We start from the raw sequence: 25112 nt of genomic DNA on the forward strand, positions 1-25112 counted from the left end.
CCTAGGATACTCTACCTAGCAAGAGTATCATTTAGAATAGAAGGAGAGATAAAGAACTTCTTAGACATGCAAAACTACAAAAGTTCATTGACACTAAACCAACTTTAGAAAAAATGATAAAGTGTCTCTAAGTGGAAAAGAAAAGGCCATTACAAGAAGTAAGTTGATAGGAAAGGAAGCATCCCAATAGTAAAGGCAAACTTAGGTAAAGGCTGAGGATCAACCACGAAAATAAGCTAGTACAAAGATTAAAATACAATTAAAAAATTGTAAAATCAACTGTATAATAATCAATAAAGGGACAAACATAAAGATGTAAAATGTGATATCAAAAATACAAAATGTGGGGAATAAAAAATGTAGATCTTTTAGAATATGTTTGAATTTAAATGACTACCTGTTTAAAACTAGTAAATATAAGTCAACATATATGAATCCCATGGTAACCACAAATCAAAAAGCTACCATCATTATACGAAACTAGAAAGGAACACACATATCACTATAAGAAAATCATCAAACTACAAGGAAAGAAACTAAAAGAAGAAGGAAAAAATAGAGAATAACTACAAAATCAACCATCAACAAAATGGCAATAGGTACATATCTACCAATAATCATCACTTTAAATGTCAATTGACTAAATGCTCCAATGAAGTACATAGGGTGGCTGTTTGGATAAAAAAAACAAGACCCATTTCTGTTTACAGGAGACTCATTTCAGAGGTAGTAACACACACAGACTGAAATTCAGGGAATGAGAAAAGACATTTCATGCAAATGTAAATGACAAGAAAGCTAGGGTAACTACTCAGATCAAATAGACTACAACAAATCTATAACAAAAGACAAAGGGAATTATATAATAATGACGGGATCAATACAAGGAGAGTATAACATTCATTAATATATATGCATCTAATACAGGAGCACTAAATATATAAAGCAAATATTAACATACATAAAGTTAGAAATTGATAATGATACAATAATGAGTAGGGGACTTAACACCCCACTTACATCATGGACAGATCATCCAAACAAAAAAATCAATTAGGAATCAGTGGTCTTAAATGACATTAGACCACCTGGCCTCAATATTTATACATAGGACATCCCATCCAAAAACAGCAGAATACACACATTATATATAAGTGCTGTGGAACATTCTCCAGGATGGATCATATACTAGGCCACAAACAAGACTCAACAAATTTAAGATACTAGAAATCAATTACCTGAAGAAAAATGGGCAAAGCGCAAACACGTGGAGACTAAACAACACGCTACTAAAAAACCAATGAGTCAATGAAGAAATTAAAGAGGAAATCACAAAATACCTTGATATAAGTGAAAATGGAAACACAGCTCTCAAAAATCCATGAAATGCAACAAAAGCAGTCCTACAAGGGAAGTTTATAGCAATACAGGCTTACCTCAAGAAACAAGAAAAATCTCCAATAAACAACCTAACCTACCATCTAAAGGAATTAGAAAGAGAAGAACACACAAAGCCAGCAGAATGAAGAAAATGATAAAGTTCAGAGAGGAAATGAATAAAATAGAGACCAAACAAAATAATAGAAAAGATCAATTAAACCAAGAGATTTTTTTGAAATGATAAACAAAATTGAAAAACCTTTAGTCAGACTCATAAGAAAAAAAGAGTGAGGACCCAAATTAACAGGATAAGAAATAAAAGAGGAGAAATAACAATTGATACCACAGAGATACAAAAAATAATAATAAGAATGCTATGAACAGTTATATGCCAACAAATTGGACAACCTAGAAAAATGGACAAATTTCTAGAAACACAACCTTCAAAGACTGAACCAGGAAGAAACAGACAATGTGAATAGACTTATTACTAGTAGTATAATTGAATTTATTAAAAAAAAAAAAAACTCCCAGCAAAGAAAAGTCCAGGACTGGATGGCTTCCCAGGGGGAATTCTACCAAACGTATAAAGAAGAACTAATACCTATCCTTTTTAAACTATTCCAAGAATTGAAGAGGAGGGAATACTTGCAAATTCACTCTATGAGGTCAGCATTACCTTGATACCAAAACCAGACAAAGACAGTACAAAAGAAGAAAATTACAAGCCAATATCTCTGATGAATATAGATGCAAAAATTCTCAGCAAAACGATGATACATCATGATCAAGTACGATTTATTCCAGGGATGCAAGGATGGTTCAATACTTGAAAAATAGATGTGATACACCTCATTAACAAAAGGAAGGATAAAAATCACATGATCATCTCAGTAGATGTAGAAAAGGCATTTAACAAAATTCAACATATATTCATGATAAAAACTCTCATCAAAGTTGGTACACAGGAAACATATCTCAACACAATGAAAGTCAATTATGACAAACACACAACTAAAATCATACTTAATGGTGAAAAGCTGAAAGCCTTTCCTCTAAATTCAGGAATAAGACAAGGATGCCCATTCTCACCACTTCCATTTTACATAATATTGTAAGTCCTAGACACAGCAATTAGACAAGGATAATAAATAAAAGACATCCAAATTGGAAGGGAAGAAGTAAAACTGTCACTAGTTGCAGATGATAGGATACTATATATAAAAAACTCAAAAATCTCCATCAAAACACAATTAGAACTAATAAATGAATTCAGTAAATTTGCAGGATACAAGATTGATATACAGAAATCTGTTGCGTTTCTATACACTAATAATGAACTATCAGAAAGACAAAATTTAAAAAATCCCATTTGAAATTGTATCAAACAGAATAAAGTACCGAGGAATAAATTTAACCAAGGAGGTGAAAGACATATACTCTGAAAACTATAAAATGTTGAAGGAAATTGAAGAGGATAAATAGAAATGGAATGATATTCTCTGTTCCTGCATTGGAAGAATTAATACAGTTAAAATATCCATTCTAGCCAAAGCAATATGCATTTAATGCAATTCCTATCAAAATACCCATGATATTTTTCACAGAACTAGAACAAATACTCCTAAAATTTATATGTAACCACAAAAGCCTCTCAATTGCCAAAGCAATCTTGTGGGGAAAAAAAGAGTAAGAGCAAAGCTGGAGGTATCATACTCTCTAACTATACTAAAAAGCCACAGTAATCAAAAGAGCATGGTACTGGCACAAAAACAGACACATAGATCAATTGAACAGAATAGACAGCCCAGAAATAAACCCATGTACTTATGATCAATTAATCTATGGCAAAGGAGGCAAGAATATACAATGGGGAAAAGACAGCCTCTTTAAGAAGTGGTGCTGGGAAAACTGGAGAGCTACATGTCAAATAATGAAATGAAAACATTTCTTCACACTATATGCAAAAGCAAACTCAAAATGGATTAAAGACCTAAATGTCTTTAATAACCATAAAACTCCCAGAAGAAAATATAGGCAAATTATTCTCTGACATAAATCATAGCAATATATTTTTTTGACTCTGTCTCCTCAGGCAAAGGAAAGAAACAAAAGCAAAAAAAAAAAAAAATGAAATGGGACCTTTTGCACAGCAAAGGACAAAACAAAAAGATTGACAAAACAAAAAGATAACCTTGTAAATGGGAGAACAGGATAGAAAGCCCAGAAATAAACCCACACGCTTACGGTCAATTAATCTATGACAAAAGAGGTAAGAATATACAAAGGAGAAAAGACAGCTTCTTCAATAAGTGGTGCTGGGAAAACTGGACAGTTACATGTAAAAGAATGAAATTAGAACATTCTCTAACACCATACACAAAAATAAACTCAAAATGGATCAAAGACCTAAAAGAAAGGCCGGACACTATAAAACTCTCAGAGGCAAACATAGGAAGAACACTCTCTGACACAAATCACAGCCAAGATCTTTTTGGATCTACCTCTTAGAGTAATGAAAATAAAAACAAAAATAAATAAGTGGGACCTAATTAAACTTAAAAGTTTCTGCACAGCAAAGGAAACCATAAACAAAATGAAAAGACAACCCACAGAATGGGAGAAAATATTTGCAAACGAAACAACCAACAAAGGATTAATCTCCAAAATATACAAACAGCTCATGCAGCTCTATGTCAAAAAAACAAAAAACCCAATCAAAAACTGGGCAGAATATCTAAATAGACATTTCTCCAAAGAAAGCATACAGATGGCCAAAAAGCACATGAAAAGATGTTCAACGTCGCTAATTATCAGAGAAATACAAATCAAAACTGCAATGAGGTATCACTCCACACACATCAGAAGGGCCATCATCAAAAAGTCCACAAACAGTAAATGCTGGAGAGGGTGTGGAGAAAAGGGGACCCTCTTGCACTGTTGGTGGGAATGTAAATTGGTACAACCACTGTGGAGAACAGTATGGAGGTTCCTTAAACAACTAAAACTAGAACTACCACATGATCTAGCATTCCCACTCCTGGTCATATATCTGGAGAAAACCATAATCTGAAAAGATACCTGCACCCCCAGTGTTCACTGCAGCACTACTTACAATAGCCAAGACATAGAAGCAACCTAAGTGTCCATTGACAGAGGAATAGATAAAGAAGATGTGATACATATATACAATGGAATATTACTCAGCTCTAAAAAAAGAATGAAATAATGCCACTTGCAACAATATGGATGGACCTAGAGATGATCATACTGAGTGAAGTAAGTCAGACACTCATATATCACTCATATGTGGAATCTAATTTTAAAAAAAAATGATACAAATGAACTTAGGTACAAAACAGAAACAGTCTTACAAATACCAAAAAACAAACTTACGGTTACCAAAGGGGAAACATGGTGGGTGGGATAAATCAGGAGCTTGGGATGAACATACACAGACTACTATAAGTAAGATAAAGAACCAACAAGGACATATTATAGCACAGGGAACTCAATATTCTGTGATAACCTATAAGAGAAAAGAATCTAAAAATGAATGAATATATGTATATGTATAACTGAATCACTTTGCTGTACACCTGAAACTAACACAACACTGTAAATCAACTATACTCCAATAAAATTAAAAAACAAACAAAAAATCAAATCAGACCTAATTCAACTTAAAAGTTTTTGCACAGCAAAGGAAACCATTGACAAAACAAAAATATAACCTAGTGAATGGGAGAAAATATCTGCAAATGTTATGACCAATAAGGGGTAATATGCAAAATACATAAACAGCTCATACAATTCAATTAAAAAAAAACAATTTAACAATGGCAGAAGACCTGAATAGATGTATTTCCAAAAAAGATATACAGATGGCCAACAGGCACATGGAAAAGATATTCACCATCACTAATCATCAGAGAAATGCAAATCAAAACCACCATGAGATATCACCTCACACCTGTTCAAATGGTTATAATCAAAAAGTCTATAAATGACTAATGTTGGCAAGGATGTGAAAAAAGGCAACCCTAGCACACTGTTGGTGGGAATGTAAATTGGTACAGCAACTATAGAACATTGTATAGAGGTTCCTCAAAAAACTAAAAATAGAACTACCATAGGATCCAGCAATTCCTTTCCTGGGTATATATCCGAAGAAAGTGAAAACACTAATTTGAAAAGACAGATGCACCCCAAAGTTCATAGCAGCATAATTTTTAGTAGCCAAGATATGGAAGCAACCTATGCATCCATCAACAGATGAATGGATAAAGAAATGTGATATGTATATACAAGGGAATATTACCTCAGTCATACACAAATAAAATGAAATTCTGCCATTTGCAACAACATGGATGGAACTAGAGGGTATTATGCTTAGTGAAATAGGTCAGACAGATGCTCTATGTTATCACTTTTATGTGGAATCTAAAAAATAAAACAAATGAGTATAACAAAACCAAAACAGACTCACAGATATAGACAACAAACCAGTAGTTACCAGTGAGGAGAGGGAAGGGGGGGTTGTGTAACATAGGGGCAGGGGATTAAGAGATCCAAACTACTATGTATAAAATAAATAAGCAACAAGGATGTATTTTACAGCACAGGAAAATACAGCCATTATTTTATAATAACTTTAAATGGCATATAATGTATAAAATATTGAATCACTATTGTGTAACTAAAACTAATACAATATTTTAAATCAACTATACCAGTAAAATATTATAACAAGACACATATAGTGTAACAACTCACATTTTTCCCTATGGATTCTCTACTACTAAATATTTCTAAGAACAAGAATCCCACACATACAGGAAAGTATTTGTTATTATTAACTGATAAATAAAAATGAACAAAAGTGGGAAAAAAAAGAAAGGGAAACACAACCTTAGGGCCTGCACAGCCAACTCCTGCCATCAAGAACACCCTAGACAGGAAGGTATTGATAATGGTGCTGGTTAAGTTCTGAGAGCAGAGCAAAGCAAAGCATTTTTATGAGTAGCTGCAGGATTCTAGAAGTCTAAGATCTACCCTGGCCCCAGGCACAGGCTGACTCATCCCTGTTCTTCACTCTCGGAGTGAGTGCCATGCTGAGAATGGCAGGGCTATTTTACTGTCAGCTCCTTGCAGAGAGGGTTATTCTCTCCTTACCTGAAGGAAAAGCATGAAGCCTTTAGTTTCCCTACTGTGGCCACCTTCCTCAGTTTCTGGGCAAAGGCTTATACGAGGCCAGATCAAATGGCCGGTATTCCAGACAATTTCAAGGCAAAAAAATCTTCTACGCTTTACCCAACTTCCTTGTCACAGCTCTTTGGCCCTGACTTTAATATGAATGGTGGGTGACTGCTTATAGTTTCTATTTCTCTACCCATCTCTGTAATTCCCAGAAAAACTCAAGACCTGGTTTTGCTCAGGTCCTCAGTATTATATTTACTTTCAGGATGAATGCTTTTCTTTTTAGTTTACCTTTTTAATTAAACAAAAATAACAACAAAACAGAAAAACAAAAACAAACTCTCTGAATGAGGCCCAGAAATGAAATCTGGCCTTTAGAGCTTTTCTCTTTCTCCCACTGGATTTTCCAGCTACTAATGACAGTAGTAGTAGTAGGTAAAGGTGTAGGTACAGGAGTAAATCGCAAATCCTGTCTCTTCACTTGAAACTGGCACCTCAATTCTTTTCACCCAGGAAAATGGGCAGCTAAGCCTCCAGCATGTCTCTCTGAAGCCTTTTTGTGCCTACATTATAAGAACACACATAGCCACAGAGGCTGAGTGTCTGACATCATCATTCATCAGGACCCATCATTTTACTTCTGTGTTAGCTCCCACGTGATCCTGCCTCTCTTGCTCTTTCAGGTTCTCACCTTTACTTTCCTGAACCTTTACTTCAGCCTAAGTGGCATCTCTCCATTTAGCCTTGATCTCCCCAGTCTGTCCATCATGCTGTCAATCAGACCACGATTAGGCCACACCAATCCTAAATGAAAAAATCTCTCGTGATCCTCAGCTGCTCACTTGCTCCTGATATTCTAATCTCAACATTCACTTCATATTTCCTTTAATATATATCGTTATGCTTCTGTTTCTTTGTTCTTGTTTTCCCTCTGTTTGGAATTCACCTTCCCCACACCTCTACTTGGATAAATTTCTCATCCTTTAATGTTTCCTTCAAAATTCACCTACTCTGTGAAGTCATTCCCTATTGCTTTCTGCATCCTCCCAGAATATAGAGCATACTTCCCCTTCGTATGTTCCCTCAACAAATAAATTGTTCATGACTCTACCATGGCATGACAGGTGGTTAACTGTGTATCCATTTCCCCATTCATCTCCATGATCTCCAATATAAATGTAACCACTCATACTAAAATGCTGCATTTCCTAGAAACTAATAAAGCTGAGACCACTCTGTCTTTCCATGTAGTACAGATAGAAAATAAAAATGTCTCCATAAGGCCCTGGACAGATTTATGAAAGGAAAAGCCACAGCTGGGTATCTATGAAAAGAAATTGGGCTGTAACTAGGATTTAGGGATCAAGTCCAGCGAGAGAACCATTTTTCACTCTGGGTTTCTGTGATCTGGATAATGCTGAAGGAACGTGGGTTCCAAACAATTCAGCAATTATTCTGTGCCTAATCAACTAAGGGGTCTAAAGGTGCACAAAATCTTTGCCACTGTCAAGGAAGCACATGGCATCTAAACAAAGCCCAATCCATTTGCGCTAGCCTAGCTCTATCATTGAACTCCATTCAGCTGTGGACATGTCTCAAGGCCACTTTTGTCCATTGGCATGAAACATCGGCTAACCTGATGTACTGATTCTCAAGGGGGAAAGAACTTTGACTTTGCTTCTTTCAACAGTGTGCCTTGACCCTTTGTTGGCTTGTGTGATTCTGCTTGTGTGATTCTTTTTTCTTTGAATTTGAAACATCAAGGGCATGATTAAAAAGCTAGGACTTTACATCTTAACCTTGATTTTACTCCTTAGCCTCTAAGATGATGCCATTATAATAGTTCACTTTGATGCTTAAGTACTGGAAATATTTCTTATCAAATCAGAATAGAATACTTACAACTGAAAATAATGGAAACAAACGAAGAGGATCGCAAATAAGTTCATGTTTTGAGGATGATCTACAGAATTTGATTCAGGGTTTCAGTTCAGCTCCTAAAGCCAGACCTCCTCCCCGCCCACAACCTCTTGGAAGCTATGCTATTAATGGGTAATTATTTTTTTGAAAAGACTTATGTAGAGAACTCTGCCCAGTACTTTATTCATAAAGGAGTGCAGTGGTGGTGGAGGTGCATTATATTAACAAAATAAGAGGACAGGGATTGTTCCTTTCCTGTGGCAATGTCAGTCTGATTTCCAGAAGTCTTTGGAGGTACTTTAGGTGTCAAAGCAGAATAAGTCAACTTAGCCTGCGTGGATTATTAGCCCCACCAATTAATGAAGCTTTGGAAAATTCTTAATGATTGGTAAGTGCCCTGCTTTATCATGGACTTAAATAAAACAACAACTGAAAAATAAATTTCGGTTTCATACTCAACTAAAGTCCCTTGCCTGTTCCAGGTACTGGGGATCTAGAAAGCCTAAAAAGGATTTGGGGTCAGGTTGTGAGCCTCCTCAAAGGTTTAGAAAACCAATATTTTCTAGAAAAGAACTAGTAAAGGGATTCATCTTCATTTTGCTGGCTGAATGGAGACCTAATTACCAACCTCTTTCATAAGCCTTTCTCAACTGTTCTAACCCACAACAAGCTTTTCCGTCTCTCAAAAACTTTTGCTCTGGGAATTCCCTGGCAGTCCAGTGGTTAGGACTCTACGCTCTCACTGCGGAGGGCCCAGGTACCATTCCTGGTCAAGGAACTAATCCCACAAGCTGCGCGGCGTGGCCAAAAAACCCCAAAACTTTAGCTCTGAGTCAGTGCCACATGCTTAAATATTGTACTTAATAACTTGAAAACTTCTTGAGGGAATGTCCTACCCAGTCATTAACATAGTACTGAGTTGAGCACTGAGCTCAGCCAAGTTGGATTGACTGATTACTTAATTGGTTTTTATAAATGTCAACAGATGTCATCTGTAGAGGGTTACAGGACATGTAGCAAGATGAGAAAACTATAAAATTTGAGGCAAGTAGAATTCAAATCCCAGCTTACACATTTATATCTTGTGATATTAAGCGTACATTACTTCCCCTAAAACTTAGAAACTCAGTTTCTTCATCTTTCAGAGTTGTGCTATATTAAGTGGGACGCTGTTGTTAAATTACAGGATGCTTGGCATATAGGAGGTACTTAACAACTGGGGGCAATGGACCTAAGTTTAAATGTGGGGAACTATATTTATGTATAAAGGGAAAAATGGGTGTTATGGGCTAATGATCTAAACACCTGGTAAAAGAGTTTTCCTAAAAAGGTGCCCCTAGGTTTGTTGCAGGTGTGACATACTTGAAGGCAGGTGAATAAATTGGGGGACTTTTCAAGGTCCATTTCTACTGTGTTTCCAGGGAACACTCTTGAGTTTGTCAGGAGACCAGCTCTCTACAAGGCTACTAAGCAAGTAATTTCTCAGAGTTCCCATGCCCGTAAGCCAAATATTAAACATTCCCATCCCAATGGGACATAAAAATACAATGTTAAGAGCTACAGGAAAGCAATATCAAAGGAAAATGAATAGGCAAGATCAACAAAAGAAGAAATAAAGCACAAGGAAATCAAACACTTCAATAGGCCCATTTTGCAAAGCATAAAGCAAAACTAGTTGATGACAGAATTTTGTTTTCAGAAGCATTAAACTCACTTCCAAACAACTTAACATAAGGAATAGCCCAGCACTGAGAACGACAAAGAAGACATCATTTGGCCAGACGGCCTCGTACTATCATTATTGTGTTCAGAATGTATCAGAAGCCCACCTGTCTCTGACCACTGCAAGCAAGTGTCTGAGCCTTGCTTTTCTGGATGATGTCACCAGAAGAGTGAGCAAGTTCGTGCAGGTGATCATTTCAGAGAAAGAGAAGTTTTAATCAGCAGGACTGTAGAAGTGAGGGTTGAGGGCTCATTAAAGCTCTCACCCAGCTGACCTTAAAGGCACTGCCAGCTCTCAGCGGGAGGACTAGCATCGGCTTCTCTGCCCCGCTCCCCGCCCCCCCCCCCCCGCCCGGGGTTCAGCAGTCTCTTTGCAACCCTATACCTCACTTTTCATTCCAAGCAGGTCTGCCTGCCACTCAGCAGCATCATTAGCTGTAGCTAGGATTAGAACAGGAGAAGTCTTTTCAGGAATCACGGGAGACCCATGACTCAACCACCGGGGGAAAGACATGGGGAGGGAGAGCAGAGGGGGAGGGAGAGAAAGAACAGTGACAATCTCCGCTGCACCATATTAGCCTCACCTTGCAGGAACAGACAGTACACCTGTCTTCTTTCAGAGTCCACACCTGCCCATTGTGCTTCAGTCCTCCTTCGTGGGGGCAGTCACCAGAGCAGGAGGGCCCAGAGGGACAGAGGCAGTCGAAGCCCCCTGCCAGGTTGATGCAGGCAGAATCATTCCAACAGGTATGAGTTCTTAAGGCACATTCATCAATGTCTGCAATGAAGAAAGCATGGAGCGTTAGAGTCCAGTCAAGATGATCGTTAGAAAATAATCATCACTTGTAATAGCATTAGTTAACATTATTGAGTGTTTGCCTTGTGCCAAGTACTGTGCCAAGCTGTTCACATGTAGCTGAGGCTCATATAAGTTAAATAACATGTTCACTGTCAGATAGCTAATAAGTGGCCACTCTGGGACTCAAACCCACAGCTGTCAGACTCTAATTACTAAATTATCCAGGAGGAACTCTGAACTGCTATTACGATATTCTCAAGAACTATACCATCCAGAAGCCATAAATACTGCTAATTCGTTAACAGTATGGATACACCCATGGAGCTCTGGGTCCTATAGAAGAAGTGTGAATAGATTAGCCACTGAGTAGGAAGGAGTGGGCAATTAGGGCAAAACAAGTGAGCAATTAGGGCAACCCTGAGCAAATTAGGCTGCCCCCAGATCCTGGGGCCAAGGTTGAAAGAAAAGGAAATAATTCTTGGAGGATGCCTTTCCTAATCAAAAACTCACCACCCTAATGGCTAGCAACATTTTTGCTCACGCAAGAAAACATCTCAGAGGTACAGTTAGGATATGGCATGAATGCTGATGAAAGACACCATATATTTTGCTGTTTTTCATTGACAGCCAAGTATGGAAGGAAAACATAAATCCAGTAGCCCTCCCCTGACATTCAGGGCTCTGGTGACCTTAACATCTCAAACACATAGCTGTCCAGCCCTGGTTTGAGTCCTTTCCCTGCAGACAATCTATTACTGCACAAGGCAGCCTATTCTATCTTTGAATAACTCTTTTAGAAACGTCTTCCTTTTGAATTATGGCTTTCTCAGGGTATATGCCCAGTAGTGGGATTGCTGGGTTGTATGGTAGTTCTGTTTTTAATTTTTTAAGGAACCTCCACACCGTTCTCCATAGTGGATGTATCAATTTACATAATTCAAAAAGAGTTATGTACCACAATGTTCATTGCAGCTCTATTTACAATAGCCAGGACATGGAAGCGACCTAAGTGTCCATCGACAGATGAATGGATAAAGAAGATGTGGCACATATATACAATGGAATATTACTCAGCCTTAAAAAGAAATGAAATTGAGTTATTTGTGCTGAGGCGGATGGACCTAGCGTCTGTCATACAGAGTGAGGTAAGTCAGAAAGAGAAAGACAAATACTGTATGCTAACACATATATATGGAATCTAAAAAAAAAAGAAAAAAGGTTCTGATGAACCTAGGGGCAGGACAGGAATAAAGATGCAGACATAGAGAATGGACTTGAGGACACGGGGAGGGGGAAGGTAAGCTGGGACAAAGTGAGAGAGTGGTGTGGACATATATACACTACCAAATGTAAAATAGATAGCTAGTGGGAAGCAGCTACATAGCACAGGGAGATCAGCTCGGTGCTTTGTGACCACCTAGAGGGGTGGGATAGGGAGGGTGGGAGGGAGACGCAAGAGGGAGGAGATATGGGGACATACGTATATGTATAGCTGATTCACTTTGTTATAAAGCAGAAACTAACACACCATTGTAAAGCAATTATACTCCAATAAAGATGTTAAAAAAAATGTCTTCCTTACATTGAAATAAAATATATTATCTAGTAACTTCTACTTAGGTACTAGTTCTGAGGTCACTCAAGCAAAGTCTACTTGGTTTTTCTTATGACAATTTTTAAGGTATTTGAAAACATTAGCCATTTGTCTATCATGTCATTTGTCTTCTCCACTGATTAATCTACTGCCAAGTCCTTCAAATATCTTTCAGGTGACAATGTTGAGTTCAACACATTTTTACCGAAAGTCTGCCATGCACCAGGGTTCTTTGCACACTGGTACTATAAATGTTGGCAACGACTTATAAGACACTGTCCTCATGAAGGTGATAACGGAGGAACACAGCAGTATATATATATAACTGTTGGTAGGCTACTGAATGGTAGGCTTGACTCCTATGGTAGGTGAGAATAGGAACAGTATAAATTAACTTACTCTTCATCCTAAAATTCATGTTAAATATGTATAAAATTGTAGGCACTTGTTTAAGAATTATGAAACTAAATTACAGAAAAATAATTTAAGTGCCATTTCCCCCTAAAGTGCTCAAAGGCATAATATCAATTTTACTGCTAATATATATATATATATACACACATATATATATATTTATAATATACTATATACATAGTTTCAAAGTTTTTCAGCATTCTTTTTCACAAATCATGCCATATAATTGCAGGATAGGAATAGTTGTTTTCACCTTACAAAAGAAGAAACTAAGTTACAGAGATGGCTAAGTGGTCACACAGCTAGTACCTATTAGAGCAAAGACTGTGTCCTGAGCCTTCTGAAAGGTCCACTGGAGTTCTTTCCACTACACTGTGCCAACTCAAGGTCTAAAGGCTTCTTTCAGCATACTAGAATATTCTGTGGTTTTATATACTTTCAACTAATTTGCCCTCTAGATATTGCAACTCATTTTCAAAGATAAAATATTACATGGATCCTCTTCAGTATTTTTAGCTGAAATTCTGAGAATGATACAATATGATTACTCAGTCAAAGTTTGGTAGAATTTAAAACTATTGTGACTTAAAAATAATGGAAACAAATGACCTATCTTCCCTTACTGACTGCATGCACTATATTGGTATAAAACTTGGTTTCACAGCCGTGGTACAAAGCAGAAGATGTTAAGGAATTCCAACAATATTTCTAAGACCTAGTTCATTATAAGATTTATTATTTTTGTCTTTGTTCTACCAACTGTAGGCTCAGTCAAGACATTTAGTTAATGAATAATTATTCCTCCTTTGAAAACTGTGGAAATGATCCCAAATTATGCTATCTAGATTCCAAGTCAACTACAATCAGACTTCAATTACTTCCTCATTATTCCTGGTCAACACATAGACCATATGGTGCTCCCACCTAGAAGCCCCTCTTATCTTCCCAACCTTCTTCCTCTACTCCAATTCTTCCCAACAAAAAGTAGCATCGAGTGCGGGAGTCAGGAGGTCACTCATGTTCGAAACTCTCCCACTTAATTGAGTGCTTACTATGTACCAGTCATTTTGCACATCACACTGTATGTCCTTGGTCACATTATTAAGTCTCTCTGACCCTCAATTATCAGCTGTATAAAACCATACCCACCTAATCTACTGTCTTTTGAAAATAAAACCAGATAACATAATAAGTACTCAAAAATATTTGTTTCTTGATTTAATGAATGTGAATGATTAAGATCAAGTTCAAGCCCTACCTCCTCAGTTAAGCATCTCCCAATATGATGCCAGTTTATAGTAATTATTCACCTTCTCTGAACACTCATTGCAATGATAGTTGGTGGTACATGGCTTACTGTTTAGGTATATGCTATCTTGGAACAATACTAAAGTGGTATTTTTGCACTATTCTCACTCCTCAATTTTTGCTGAAAGTAACAAAACATTGTTTTATACTTCTCTCATCACATTTATAATCTAGTTTGTATCTCTAGGAGATACAGATAGTAACTCGATGATAGCTAGCTAGGTGGCTCATCACATATATAATCATAAAAATAACATTCAGATTTCTTTGAACTCAGTTCAGGTTTTCATCCTTATCACCAGGACTATTGCATTAGTCTCCTATCTGGTCTCAACTGACTCCACACACTTCTCACTCTAATTCAGTGATTTTTTTGACTGTGGGCACAATGGAAATATTTGGAGATTGTGGGCAAAATATAAATATTTGGCGAGCCTTTTAAAAGTACTGAAGCCCAGGCTTACCACCACTAGAACTGGATTTAATTGACATAAATTAGGATCCAGACATCTGGGCTCTGTTCAGCCAGAGGAGAATCATTGCTCTAAATACCCTCTACAGGGTAGTGGTGTTCTAAAAATCAAACCTGTCCGTGTCATTCCTCTGTCTGCCACTTCTCTGTGGTTCTCTGATGCTTATAATAGAAAGTTCAATCTCCTGGCATACATATAAGCCCCGATTTAGTACTTCAGTTTTTACCTCTGTCTCTTCCCCTTTCTCTTCAAAAGCAATGGGTGACCTACAAACAGACCATGGTGTTTCCTCTGCCTGTGCCTTGGAACATGCTTTTTCTAATTATGGGAGTACTCCCCCCACCCAACTCTGTTTCTTAGCCCCTATGGAATGGGTGGGGTATAAATTAATTGATAAGGTAAGCATTTCCCTTCCTGTGCTATCTTCACTCCCATGCATTCTTCAAGATCAAGACCAAGCATCACCATCCCTCATTCTGCAAGACAGTCACTATTGACTTCTTGCTTTCTCTGTACCTTGCACACACACCATGCTATCCTTGCATTCATCTCTTGGGAGCTCCATGTTTAATTTATCCATGGCTCATAGATAGATGGTGAGCTCATTGAGGGCAGGGACTAAATCTTTTTCCTTTTTCTCTTCTCAGTACCAAGTACAACAAAATATACTGTGGATGTGCAATGTATCTATTTAACTTACTTAAATCCAGGAATTTTACAGACCAATACTACTATAAAGCCTACTTTGCCAAAATTTGGTCTTTGGGGTGTTCAATAAGCGTAAGACACAACCGCAACCCTTCCCTTCAGGGAACACATTTTATTGTTGACCTTTCATCAGGAAAAGCTCTTGGGTCTAGTTCAAAGTACAACAAATTCAGTGTGGTTTCAGTAGTAACCACACTGAAATAGGAAGGCCACCTTTCCTCCTCCCTCCACATCCCGGTTTCCTGTCAAATGCTTAACGGGACAAGGGCAGAGAAAGACTCATCAACAAATCACCCCAGGAATTGATTGTCTGGAAGATTAATTTCAACAGATCCACAACCAGTGGCTACAAAAGGATCTTTAATTTATGGTCTCCTCTAAAATAACCTCTAAACTGTCAACTAATGCCAGCTCTAATATGCTACTTTAACATTTGTTTATTTTGCATTTACAAAGTTACAAACATATTGGCAGTGTTTTCCTCTCGTAAATTAAGAAACCTGAGCAAAAAGATGAACACACTTAGGGTGCACAATAAAAACAGGGTTCAAAACCTGGATTTGCTTTTGCTGCTCCAGAATGAAAAGATTTCACAGTTGAATATAGGACCGTATTGCCTACAGAATTCCATGTAATTGCTTTACTTATGACGCAGAAATCTAATTCTGCTTCCATACAATTTAACAGATTTATGGAAAGCCAGATGTTAGCAATTATGGAAACTGACATTATTCATATTCTTGGTAATACAGACCTGTTTGCTCTGCACAAAGCCAGCTTAATCTATTATACATATCCCAAGGCATCCAAAGGGAAGAGGCACCCTATTTACATATTGCAACTGTTGTTCTCTGCTGAGCAAACACAAAGACATTCACCCATGATACTTACCCAAATCATCAGACAGGCCTCCAGTGACAAAGAGGCAATGAAACAAAACTCAGGCAAAATATTCCATACTCAAATCTATAACCATTAAAGTGTACTTGTTTTTTCTTATTGTAAGTAATGGCTCTCTGTGATTTCCTTGTGTTTCTCCTTGTAAATTCATTATTTAAATGCCCCATGCTAGGATGAGAACATTTTCAATAAAATCCCACAGCTAGGCTTACATTAGAACTAATTTTCTTGCACTGACATTTTCACAATTTCTGAGAACTATTATTATTGTACTCAATTTTGCCTAAAAAAAATCTACTTGTGCCTAGATGATCTGCTTTGTTCTTTAATTTGAAGTTCTTAGGTTACTTGCACATGTCAAAAAAAATACAATTCAGAGATGTTTATATCAACAGCAATCAAACCAATCCCAACCTAGCTCCAAACAATTTTCCTAGTCTTCAAGAAAAAAAGCCTCTGCAGAACTTTTAATAGCATAACAACTGTAATGGGACCTGCCTCAGGAGCTGAAACTTCTACAAGTTGATTTGAGAGATCAAGGGAAACAGTTTTTTCCAATGGTTTGGTAGCAGTTAGGTCAAAGGAATGATCTTTTTCATTACCCCATCTTCTTCCTTGAATAACTTCTGCAACACATCTAGACTTACTTTCAAACTCCAGACATGTGATATGTCAGAAAACAAAATTTAACCTGGGGTTTGAATATCCAGCTGTGCGTGTTCTGACTTGGAAATCATTACCAGACATTAGCAGCTTGGAAATGAGAACAGAGCTTGGGGGTTTATTAATGATAGACAAGATAGAGCACAGATGCCACTCCCATAGCTAAAGCAGCATTGCTTGTCTTACAGTGGCAGAGAGAAAACTGCAGGGGAAAATATACATACTGCACATCAGCAAAATAAGTGAAAGAAACAAGTAGAGAAAATATGAGGTCTGAGATGGCTTGCAAAATACAATGCTAATGAGATTTTAAGCATAGGAAGTTTCAGGCCCAGAACAAGAGAGGTGACAGCCATGCTCTATGTGTGCCAGTCACATCACACTTTGGTATCACGTTCCCTTTAGAGCACAGACTATTAAGAGTAGGGCTGACATACTTAGGACACATCAGAAGAGGTCCACCAGCATAGTGAAGGGCTCAAACTCATCTCAACTGAATGAAACATGAGGTGTTCAGCCTGAAAGGTAAAGACTGAAAGAAGAGATCAGTGAGCTATAGTTTTGTCTATTTGAGATGCTATCATGTGTCTCTTAGGAAGAAGTTCCAATGTCCCTCCAGTGTTAATGCTTCAGTCTTTATAGTTCCAGCTTCCAGCCTTTCTTGAGTTAGGAAGAAGTGTGTCCTTGTGGTGTTTCTTTACTGCTCAGTGTGTAATTGTGTTTTTTTCCAATGGGTCTTCTCCTTTATCTGAGCAGACTCTCTGAGCAAAAGAAAGGAACACTTTGTCTCAGCTCACTCTTTCCTCATCTCTTCCTTAAATCGAGGTCTTACTTCCTAGGGCCTACAACCAGCAGCTCCCTCCATTTATGCATCTTTGTTCTCTCCTAAATATTTGTAAGCTTCCACGTGACTCTCTTTTCAAAGCCTAAATCCTAAAGGTTCTCATGATCATTAGTTTGCAAAAGCATTACCCTTCATGTAAATATCGTTATTTTATTTCCGTCTAAGAGCTCTCTACTTGATCCTTGTGGGATATGATGTTGCCTTATTTATGCTCTTACCTCTTCATTCATCCAGTCACTAATAATCAATCATCAATCACTTAACTAATTACACACATTTATTGAGCATCCACTCTGTCTTAAACATAGTGCTAAAGACTGGGGATAAAATGGGTAAAGGATACAGCCCTTTAAGTAAGGACCTTATAGTCTTCTCCCATTTTTAAAGTTATTAACATTTTCCAAGGTTCCATCTCTGGTCAACAGTTCTCTTTCTCCTCAATGGAAGCAGCATAAGATACCAATTTAAAGCTTAAGCCTTGGAATTCAGCAGCTGTGCGTACAAGTTAACATGGCCTGTTGTCCCAATTTCCCTGGGACTGAGGGGGGTCCCTGAGATAGGTGACTTTCAGTGATAAAACTGGGAAAGTTCTAGGCAAATGGAGCAAATAAGCCAACTGCACTCCAGTCCTACCCCTGCAACTTATTTACCCAACATCTGGAAAATTTACCTAACATCTCTAAGCCTTAGTCCTATCATTTGAAATTGTGGATAAAAAAACATGCCCTGGGATAATCTGGTAATTTGAGTAAGCACATAATACAATGCTTATCATACAGTAATTGTTCAAAAATGATTAGCTGTTGTTACTGTTGTTCTTGTTTCTTTATTTTTTTCTCTCCTGGATTTCATCTCAGCTTATGAATTCCATTGCACTCTCTCTTCAGAATATACCTGAGCTCTTATTATGCAGCCAACCCACACCTTCATCTGTTTACTGAGGGATTTCCACTTGAATTCTCACACAAATTCTCATAGATTTGATCTGTACTTTGGCCAGCCAAATTCAGAAATGCTAACACTCCAAGTTCTCTCTGAGCCCTAATTGGTAAATCCGGTGTATTAAGTGACTAATACCAAAAGAATATAGTTTACTGACACTTTACAAACTTGCCTTGGTCACTGACTGTATTTTTTTCTAGGCTGTACAAATTAAGGTGTTTTAGTGCAGATGAAGAAAACAGTTCCTTCTAGGTATGAAAACAAGAGTAGAATACAGGCAGAGCAGCCTCCTAAATTAACAAAGTTGGCTTGCTTTTGCCGTGAACAAGTCATGCTTCTTTAACTAGTGATTACATCTGTTTAAAATCACTACAATTCTGAACAGTGCAGAGAATAAATAAAAAATCTATAAATATTGAAATACTATCCAAAGAGAATTTTACTGCACAGAGAAGCTACAGTATTGACGCCAACACACTTAGATATATATGTTTTTACATATCTGCTTATGGGTAGGAGGGTAGGTTGTGTTATAGCTGCATCTGCATCACACAGAGTACAACAGAGATGTTTTTACAAATTACTAAAATGCCTAACACTGGGCTATGCATTACACATTCTATTGTTACATTCATTTTATTGCTTAATCTCTTTAACAAAATTTCACCCTCAACTGAAAAGAACAACACTCCGGCCCTTCAGTTTTTTTTCTTTTTTTTTCTTAACATCTTTATTGGAGTATAATTGCTTTACATTGTTGTGTTAGTTGCTGCTGTATAACAAAGTGAATCAGCTGTATGTATACATATATACCGGGATCCCCTCCCTCTTGCGTCTCCCTTCCACCCTCCCTATCCGACCCCTCTAGGTGGTCCCAAAGCACCGAGCTGATCTCCCTGTGCTATGCAGCTGCTTCCCACTAGCTATCTATTTAACATTTGGTAGTGTATATATGTCCATGCCACTCTCTCACTTCATCTCAGCTTACCCTTCCCCCTCCCACTGTCCTCAAGTCCATTCTCTACATCTCAGTCTTTATTCCTGTCCTGCCCCTATGTTCTTGAGAACAATTTTTTCTTTTTAGATTCCATATATCTGTGTTAGCATACAGTATTTGTTTTTCTCTTTCTGACTTACTTCACTCTGTATGACAGACTCTAGGTCCATCTACCTCACGACAAATAACTCAATTTTGTTTCTTTTTATGGCTGAGTAATATTCCATTGTATATATGTGCCACATCTTCTTTATCCATTCATCTGTCGATGGATACTTAGGTTGCTTCCATGTCCTGGCTATGGTAAATAGAGCTGCAACAAACATTGGGGTACATGACTCTTTTTGGATTATGGTTTTCTCAGGGTATATGCCCAGTAGTGCGGATTGCTGGGTCGTATGGTAGTTCTATTTTTAGTTTTCTAAGGAACCTCCATACTGTTCTCCATAGTAGCTGTATCAATTTACATTCCCACCAACAGTGCAAGAGGGTTTCTTTTTCTCCACACCCTCTCCAGCATTTACGTTTGTAGATCTCTTGATGATGGCCATTCTGACTGGTGTGAGGTGATACCTCATTGTAGTTTTGATTTGCATTTCTCTCATGATTAGTGATGTTGAGCATCCTTTCATGTTTTGTTGACAATCTGTATATCTTCTTTGGAGAAATGTCTATTTAGGTCTTCTGCCCATTTTTGGATTGGGTTGTTCGTTTTTTTGATATTAAGCTGCATGAGCTGCTTGTATATTTTGGAGATTAATCCTTTGTCAGTTGCTTCATTTGCAAATATTTTCTCCCATTCTGAGGGTTGTCTTTTGGTATTGTTTATGGTTTCCTTTGCTGTGCAAAAGCTTTGAAGTTTCATTAGGTCCCATTTGTTTATTTTTGTTTTTATTTCCATTTCTCTAGGAGGTGGGTCAAAAAGGATCTTGCTGTGATTTATGTCACAGAGTGTTCTATGTTTTCCTCTAAGAGTTTGATAGTGTCTGGCCTTACATTTACGTCTTTAATCCATTTTGAGTTTATTTTTGTGTATGGTGTTAGGGAGTGTTCTAATTTCATTCTTTTCATGTAGCTGTCCAGTTTTCCCAGCACCACTTATTGAAGAGGCTGTCTTTTCTCCATTGTATATTCTTGCCTCCTTTACCAAGATAAGGTGACCATATGTGCATGGGTTTATCTCTGGGCTTTCTATCCTGTTCCATTCATCTATATTTCTGTTTTTGTGCCGGTACCATACTGTTTGATGACTGTAGCTTTGTAGTATAGTCTGAAGTCCGGTAACCTGATTCCTCCAGCTCCGTTTTTCTTTCTCAAGATTGCTTTGCCTATTTGGGGTCTTTTGTGTTTCCATACAAATGGTGAAATTTTTTGTTCTAGCTCTGTGAAAAATGCCATTGGTAGTTTGATAGGGATTGCATTGAATCTGAAGATTGCTTTTGGTAGTATAGTCATTTATCACAATGTTTCACAATCCAAGAACATGGTATATCTCTCCATCTGTCTGTATCATCTTTAATTTCTTTCATCAGTGTCTTATAGTCTTCTGCATACAGGTCCTTTGTCTTCTTAGGTAGGTTTATTCCTAGGTATTTTATTCTTTTTGTTGCAGTGGTAAATGGGAGTGTTTCCTTAATTTCTCTTTCAGATTTTTCATCATTTGTGTATAGGAATGCCAGAGACTTCTGTGCATTAATTTTGTATCCTGCTACTTTACAAATTCATTGATTAGCTCTAGTAGTTTTCTGGTGGCATCTTTAGGATTCTCAGTGTTCCACAGAGAAAAACAGTAGCCTTGAAAATAGTCACAGCTCTGCGATGGCTTTTTTTTTTTTTTCCTTTGTGCTTAGTTGGGTTTCACCTGCTCACAGCGGGCCACGTGCAGAGGCCTCGCATCTGGCTCTTCTGGCTGGAGTTCCTAGTGTGGAATCTGCTCTTCGGTTTTATGTTACCTATATGTCCTTTATGTTACCTTGTATGCTTAGCTGGGAATGTACTTTTCTATCTTTGTTATTCATTCAGAAGTAATATTGTGGTCTTATTTATCTTTGTGTTTCCCACAGCACCTTTTACAGTGCCTTTCGTCTACTTAGACGTGCATAAACAGGTGTTAAATTTGAATCTGATGGATCAACCCTTGTCCTTTGGGGGCCTCAGTTTTCTCTTTAATAAAATATACGGTTTATATAAAATACTTTCTATGGTCTTGTCCATTTTCATCTTTATATGATTACTTTTCACCTTTGCAGGACTGAGCTTGTAATTCCAGTGTTACAATATGACTGGTGACAAATGGAGAACAGGATGGAAATGAATGGAAGAACACAGTTTCAGGATAACAAAGAGATTTCTTAGAATTAAACCATTTTCTTGGACATTTACTGTTTATTGAAATATCCCTAGTCTCTCTTAATGAGTATTTGCAAGCAGGTGCTGAAGAGAGAAAGTAATGAAGGGAACGGCATGGTTTTCCTGTTTCACTGAAGCCTGGCAAATGTTACCCTTAGTGACAAATATGGATGGGGAATCCAGCCAAGTGAAAACCAAAACTAAGTCTCTATTTTAACAAATCATTCTCTCAAGCAAGTTGACAGATGAGAAATAATTTCTTCTCTTCTATGCCAAGGAAAGGCTGTAGGCACAGAGAGGTTACAAAGTAATTTCATTTGCTACTAGAAGCATCCTGCAACTTACATAGAAATCAAAGGTCAAACACCATTGTCAGTGGTACAATTCAAAACCAGGTCTCAACCTAAATAACACGAGATTCAGGTTACAGACCCTAAGAATTCAAAGACTGTCCATGTCTCTTAGTTATCATCTCTTTTTACCACTCTCTTTATTATGGTCCCTGATTCCTAGGAAGGGGTCAAAGCTTTTCCAAAAGCTTTGTCCCAGCAGAAGGCAAGTTAGGACATTGATCTAGGACAAAGATCTGGGTCACCATGCCAAGAAGGGCAGCATCTACAGAGAAGACTAACATGCTATAAATAAATCTTAACGTGATCTCAGGGTGTCTTTTCTTGGATGATTCCTTCTCTTTCATCTTCTTTCTCTCCTCGTATTTCTTCTCTTCATCAACTGATTTGGTAAAAATAGACTTGGGGCTGCCTCCTGTTTTTGAAGGGATAGTCTCTGGAAAGATCTAGAAGGCTTTTGTGAGAGTCAAAGGAAAAAGGAGGCAAAAAGTAGGCAACTTGAACCCACTCTGCCCTAGACTTTTGGGAGGCAAGTTCTATTTATTTTGAATTTGTCGTTCTGTATTTTTTACGTTACAGGAGCTAAAACCATAAGAGCCCAAACTAAGTTCGTTTCTAGTGAAAAGCAAAGGAGCCCATAGATTAAAATTCTCTCCCTGAGCAAACTCTAGTCAGGCTCCTCTGAGCCCTTTTCTTGACTAGGCCTCAACCTGGGCCTATAAACCCTGCAGACTCTTAGCACAAATAATTTTGTCCACCCCACATGAGAAAAATTAACAAACGCTAGCATAGTTTCTAACAGCTCAAGGCAGCATCAATAAAGTAACAGCTCCAGTCCCTTTAGGATCCTGCATGGGAAAGCTCAAGAATTTTCTGCTGTTCCAGCTAACACCTGAATGAAGATAGGCCCCCATCACCCCTCCCAGTCTCTGTAGGTGAGTAGAAACCTAACTTCAGTAACAGCTGGTTAACAAACCCAGATGGGATTCATATGGACCAACACCTTTTCCTGCTTTTTGTAAATTTCCACTTCCTTATTTCTACTCAAGCCCCCACTTTCCTCTTTCCAACTCCTGCATTTTCCTTTTAGAATGTCCAGTCAGCTCTGCACAAATCTAAGTTGAATTCAGTTCACACTGGACCCTCTTCTCTATTGCAGTAGCTTACCGCTGATTAAAATCTGTCCTTACCACTTGGAGTCTGATTTTATTTATCTTTGACATGACTCAGGCTGCTCGAATATAAACAAAAGGAATTCTTGCAGTTCATTTGTGGTCCAGCTCAGCTCCTCAGAGTAAGCAGCAGTTAGGGTCAGTGTCCTCATTAATAATAGAAATGATTGCTTTGAGAGTCCTTTTATTAATTCAGTTATTCAACAAATATTTATTGAGCACATATGATATGCTACACACTGTTCTAGGCATTGGGAATACTACTGCAAACAAAACAGACAAAATTCCTGCTCCTGGGACGGTAAAATTTTAATGGAGCAGGCAAACAGTGGATAATTCTTTACGTGTATCTTTTTAGGAACCTGCGGATGCTTTGATATCCCAGCCTAGACTCATTTTATTGAGTCATGTTAAGATGTCTTTATGAAACAGATTTCTATCTTTTTATTATGTATAATAACAACAATTTATTATACTCATATACACTGTACTCCTTAGGGTTTTCAAAATCCTTTCAAATCATGATCTACTTTGTCCTTTCAAAAAAACTTCTTAGAATGTTAGCATTACCGTGTTCTCCCATTAAAAGAACCAAGCAGAGGGTCAAATGATCATTGCTTCTCAAACATTTCTACCGAGTTTATCTCTATGGTAGGAAAGAGTGAACGCTCACTTTTCTGAATCCTGGACATACATAAAAGGGAAACCATGGGTCTGAAATGTATTTGAGGTTTCATATTTTCTATTTTAAAAACTATTTTTCCGGGCTTCCCTGGTGGCGCAGTGGTTGAGAGTCCGCCTGCCGATGCAGGGGACATGGGTTCATGCCCCGGTCCGCGAGGATCCCACATGCCGCGGAGCGGCTGGGCCTGTGAACCGTGGCTGCTGGGCCTGCGTGTCCGGAGCCTGCGCTCCACAACGGGAGAGGCCACAGCAGTGAGAGGCCCTCGTACCGCAAGAAAAAAAAAAAAAAAAAAAAAAACTATTTTTCCTGCTAGTTTTTCAATCCAGCCATTTAGTCAGGATTATGATAGAAAGATCATTTTCCCCTCAAACCATTGAGCAAAGCAAGACCCCTCATCTAGCTCCGGGTACCCTTTCAGCAATACCTGTACCCCAGTATAAGAAATTCGGGAACATGCTCAGGGCTTACAGCTAGTAAGTTTCTGAGTTAGGACACAAACAGAGGCATCTTTACTTCAGGTCAGGCTTGTCCCACATCATCACATGATGGCAGGCTCCCAAGTCTGTACAAAATAAACTTTCTGCAAAGACCAAATGGTAAATCTTCAACACAGCAGCCAAGACATAGACCCTCCAAATATGAACCGATGCTCACTGTATGTAAAAGGTGATACCAAAACAACGAAGGCAAGAT

The 25112-nt window shown here is 37.9% G+C and overlaps 1 protein-coding gene across 3 annotated transcripts in view; it reads right to left on the reverse strand.

Moving 5' to 3' along the window:
* NELL1 (neural EGFL like 1) overlaps positions 1–25112 on the reverse strand; it is an 867563-nt gene that overhangs the window by 34054 nt on the left and 808397 nt on the right. For all 3 annotated transcript variants that reach the window (XM_027115178.1, XM_027115177.1, XM_027115176.1), the window contains one exon: positions 10806–10999. In XM_027115178.1, coding sequence (XP_026970979.1) covers positions 10806–10999 — 194 coding nt within the window. The remainder of the gene's footprint in view (positions 1–10805; positions 11000–25112) is intronic.

Source organism: Aethalodelphis obliquidens, unplaced genomic scaffold (genome assembly GCF_003676395.1).
Source record: "Aethalodelphis obliquidens isolate GAN/ISIS:26980383/991018 unplaced genomic scaffold, ASM367639v1 scaffold14, whole genome shotgun sequence".
Lineage (NCBI taxonomy): Eukaryota > Metazoa > Chordata > Mammalia > Artiodactyla > Delphinidae > Aethalodelphis > Aethalodelphis obliquidens.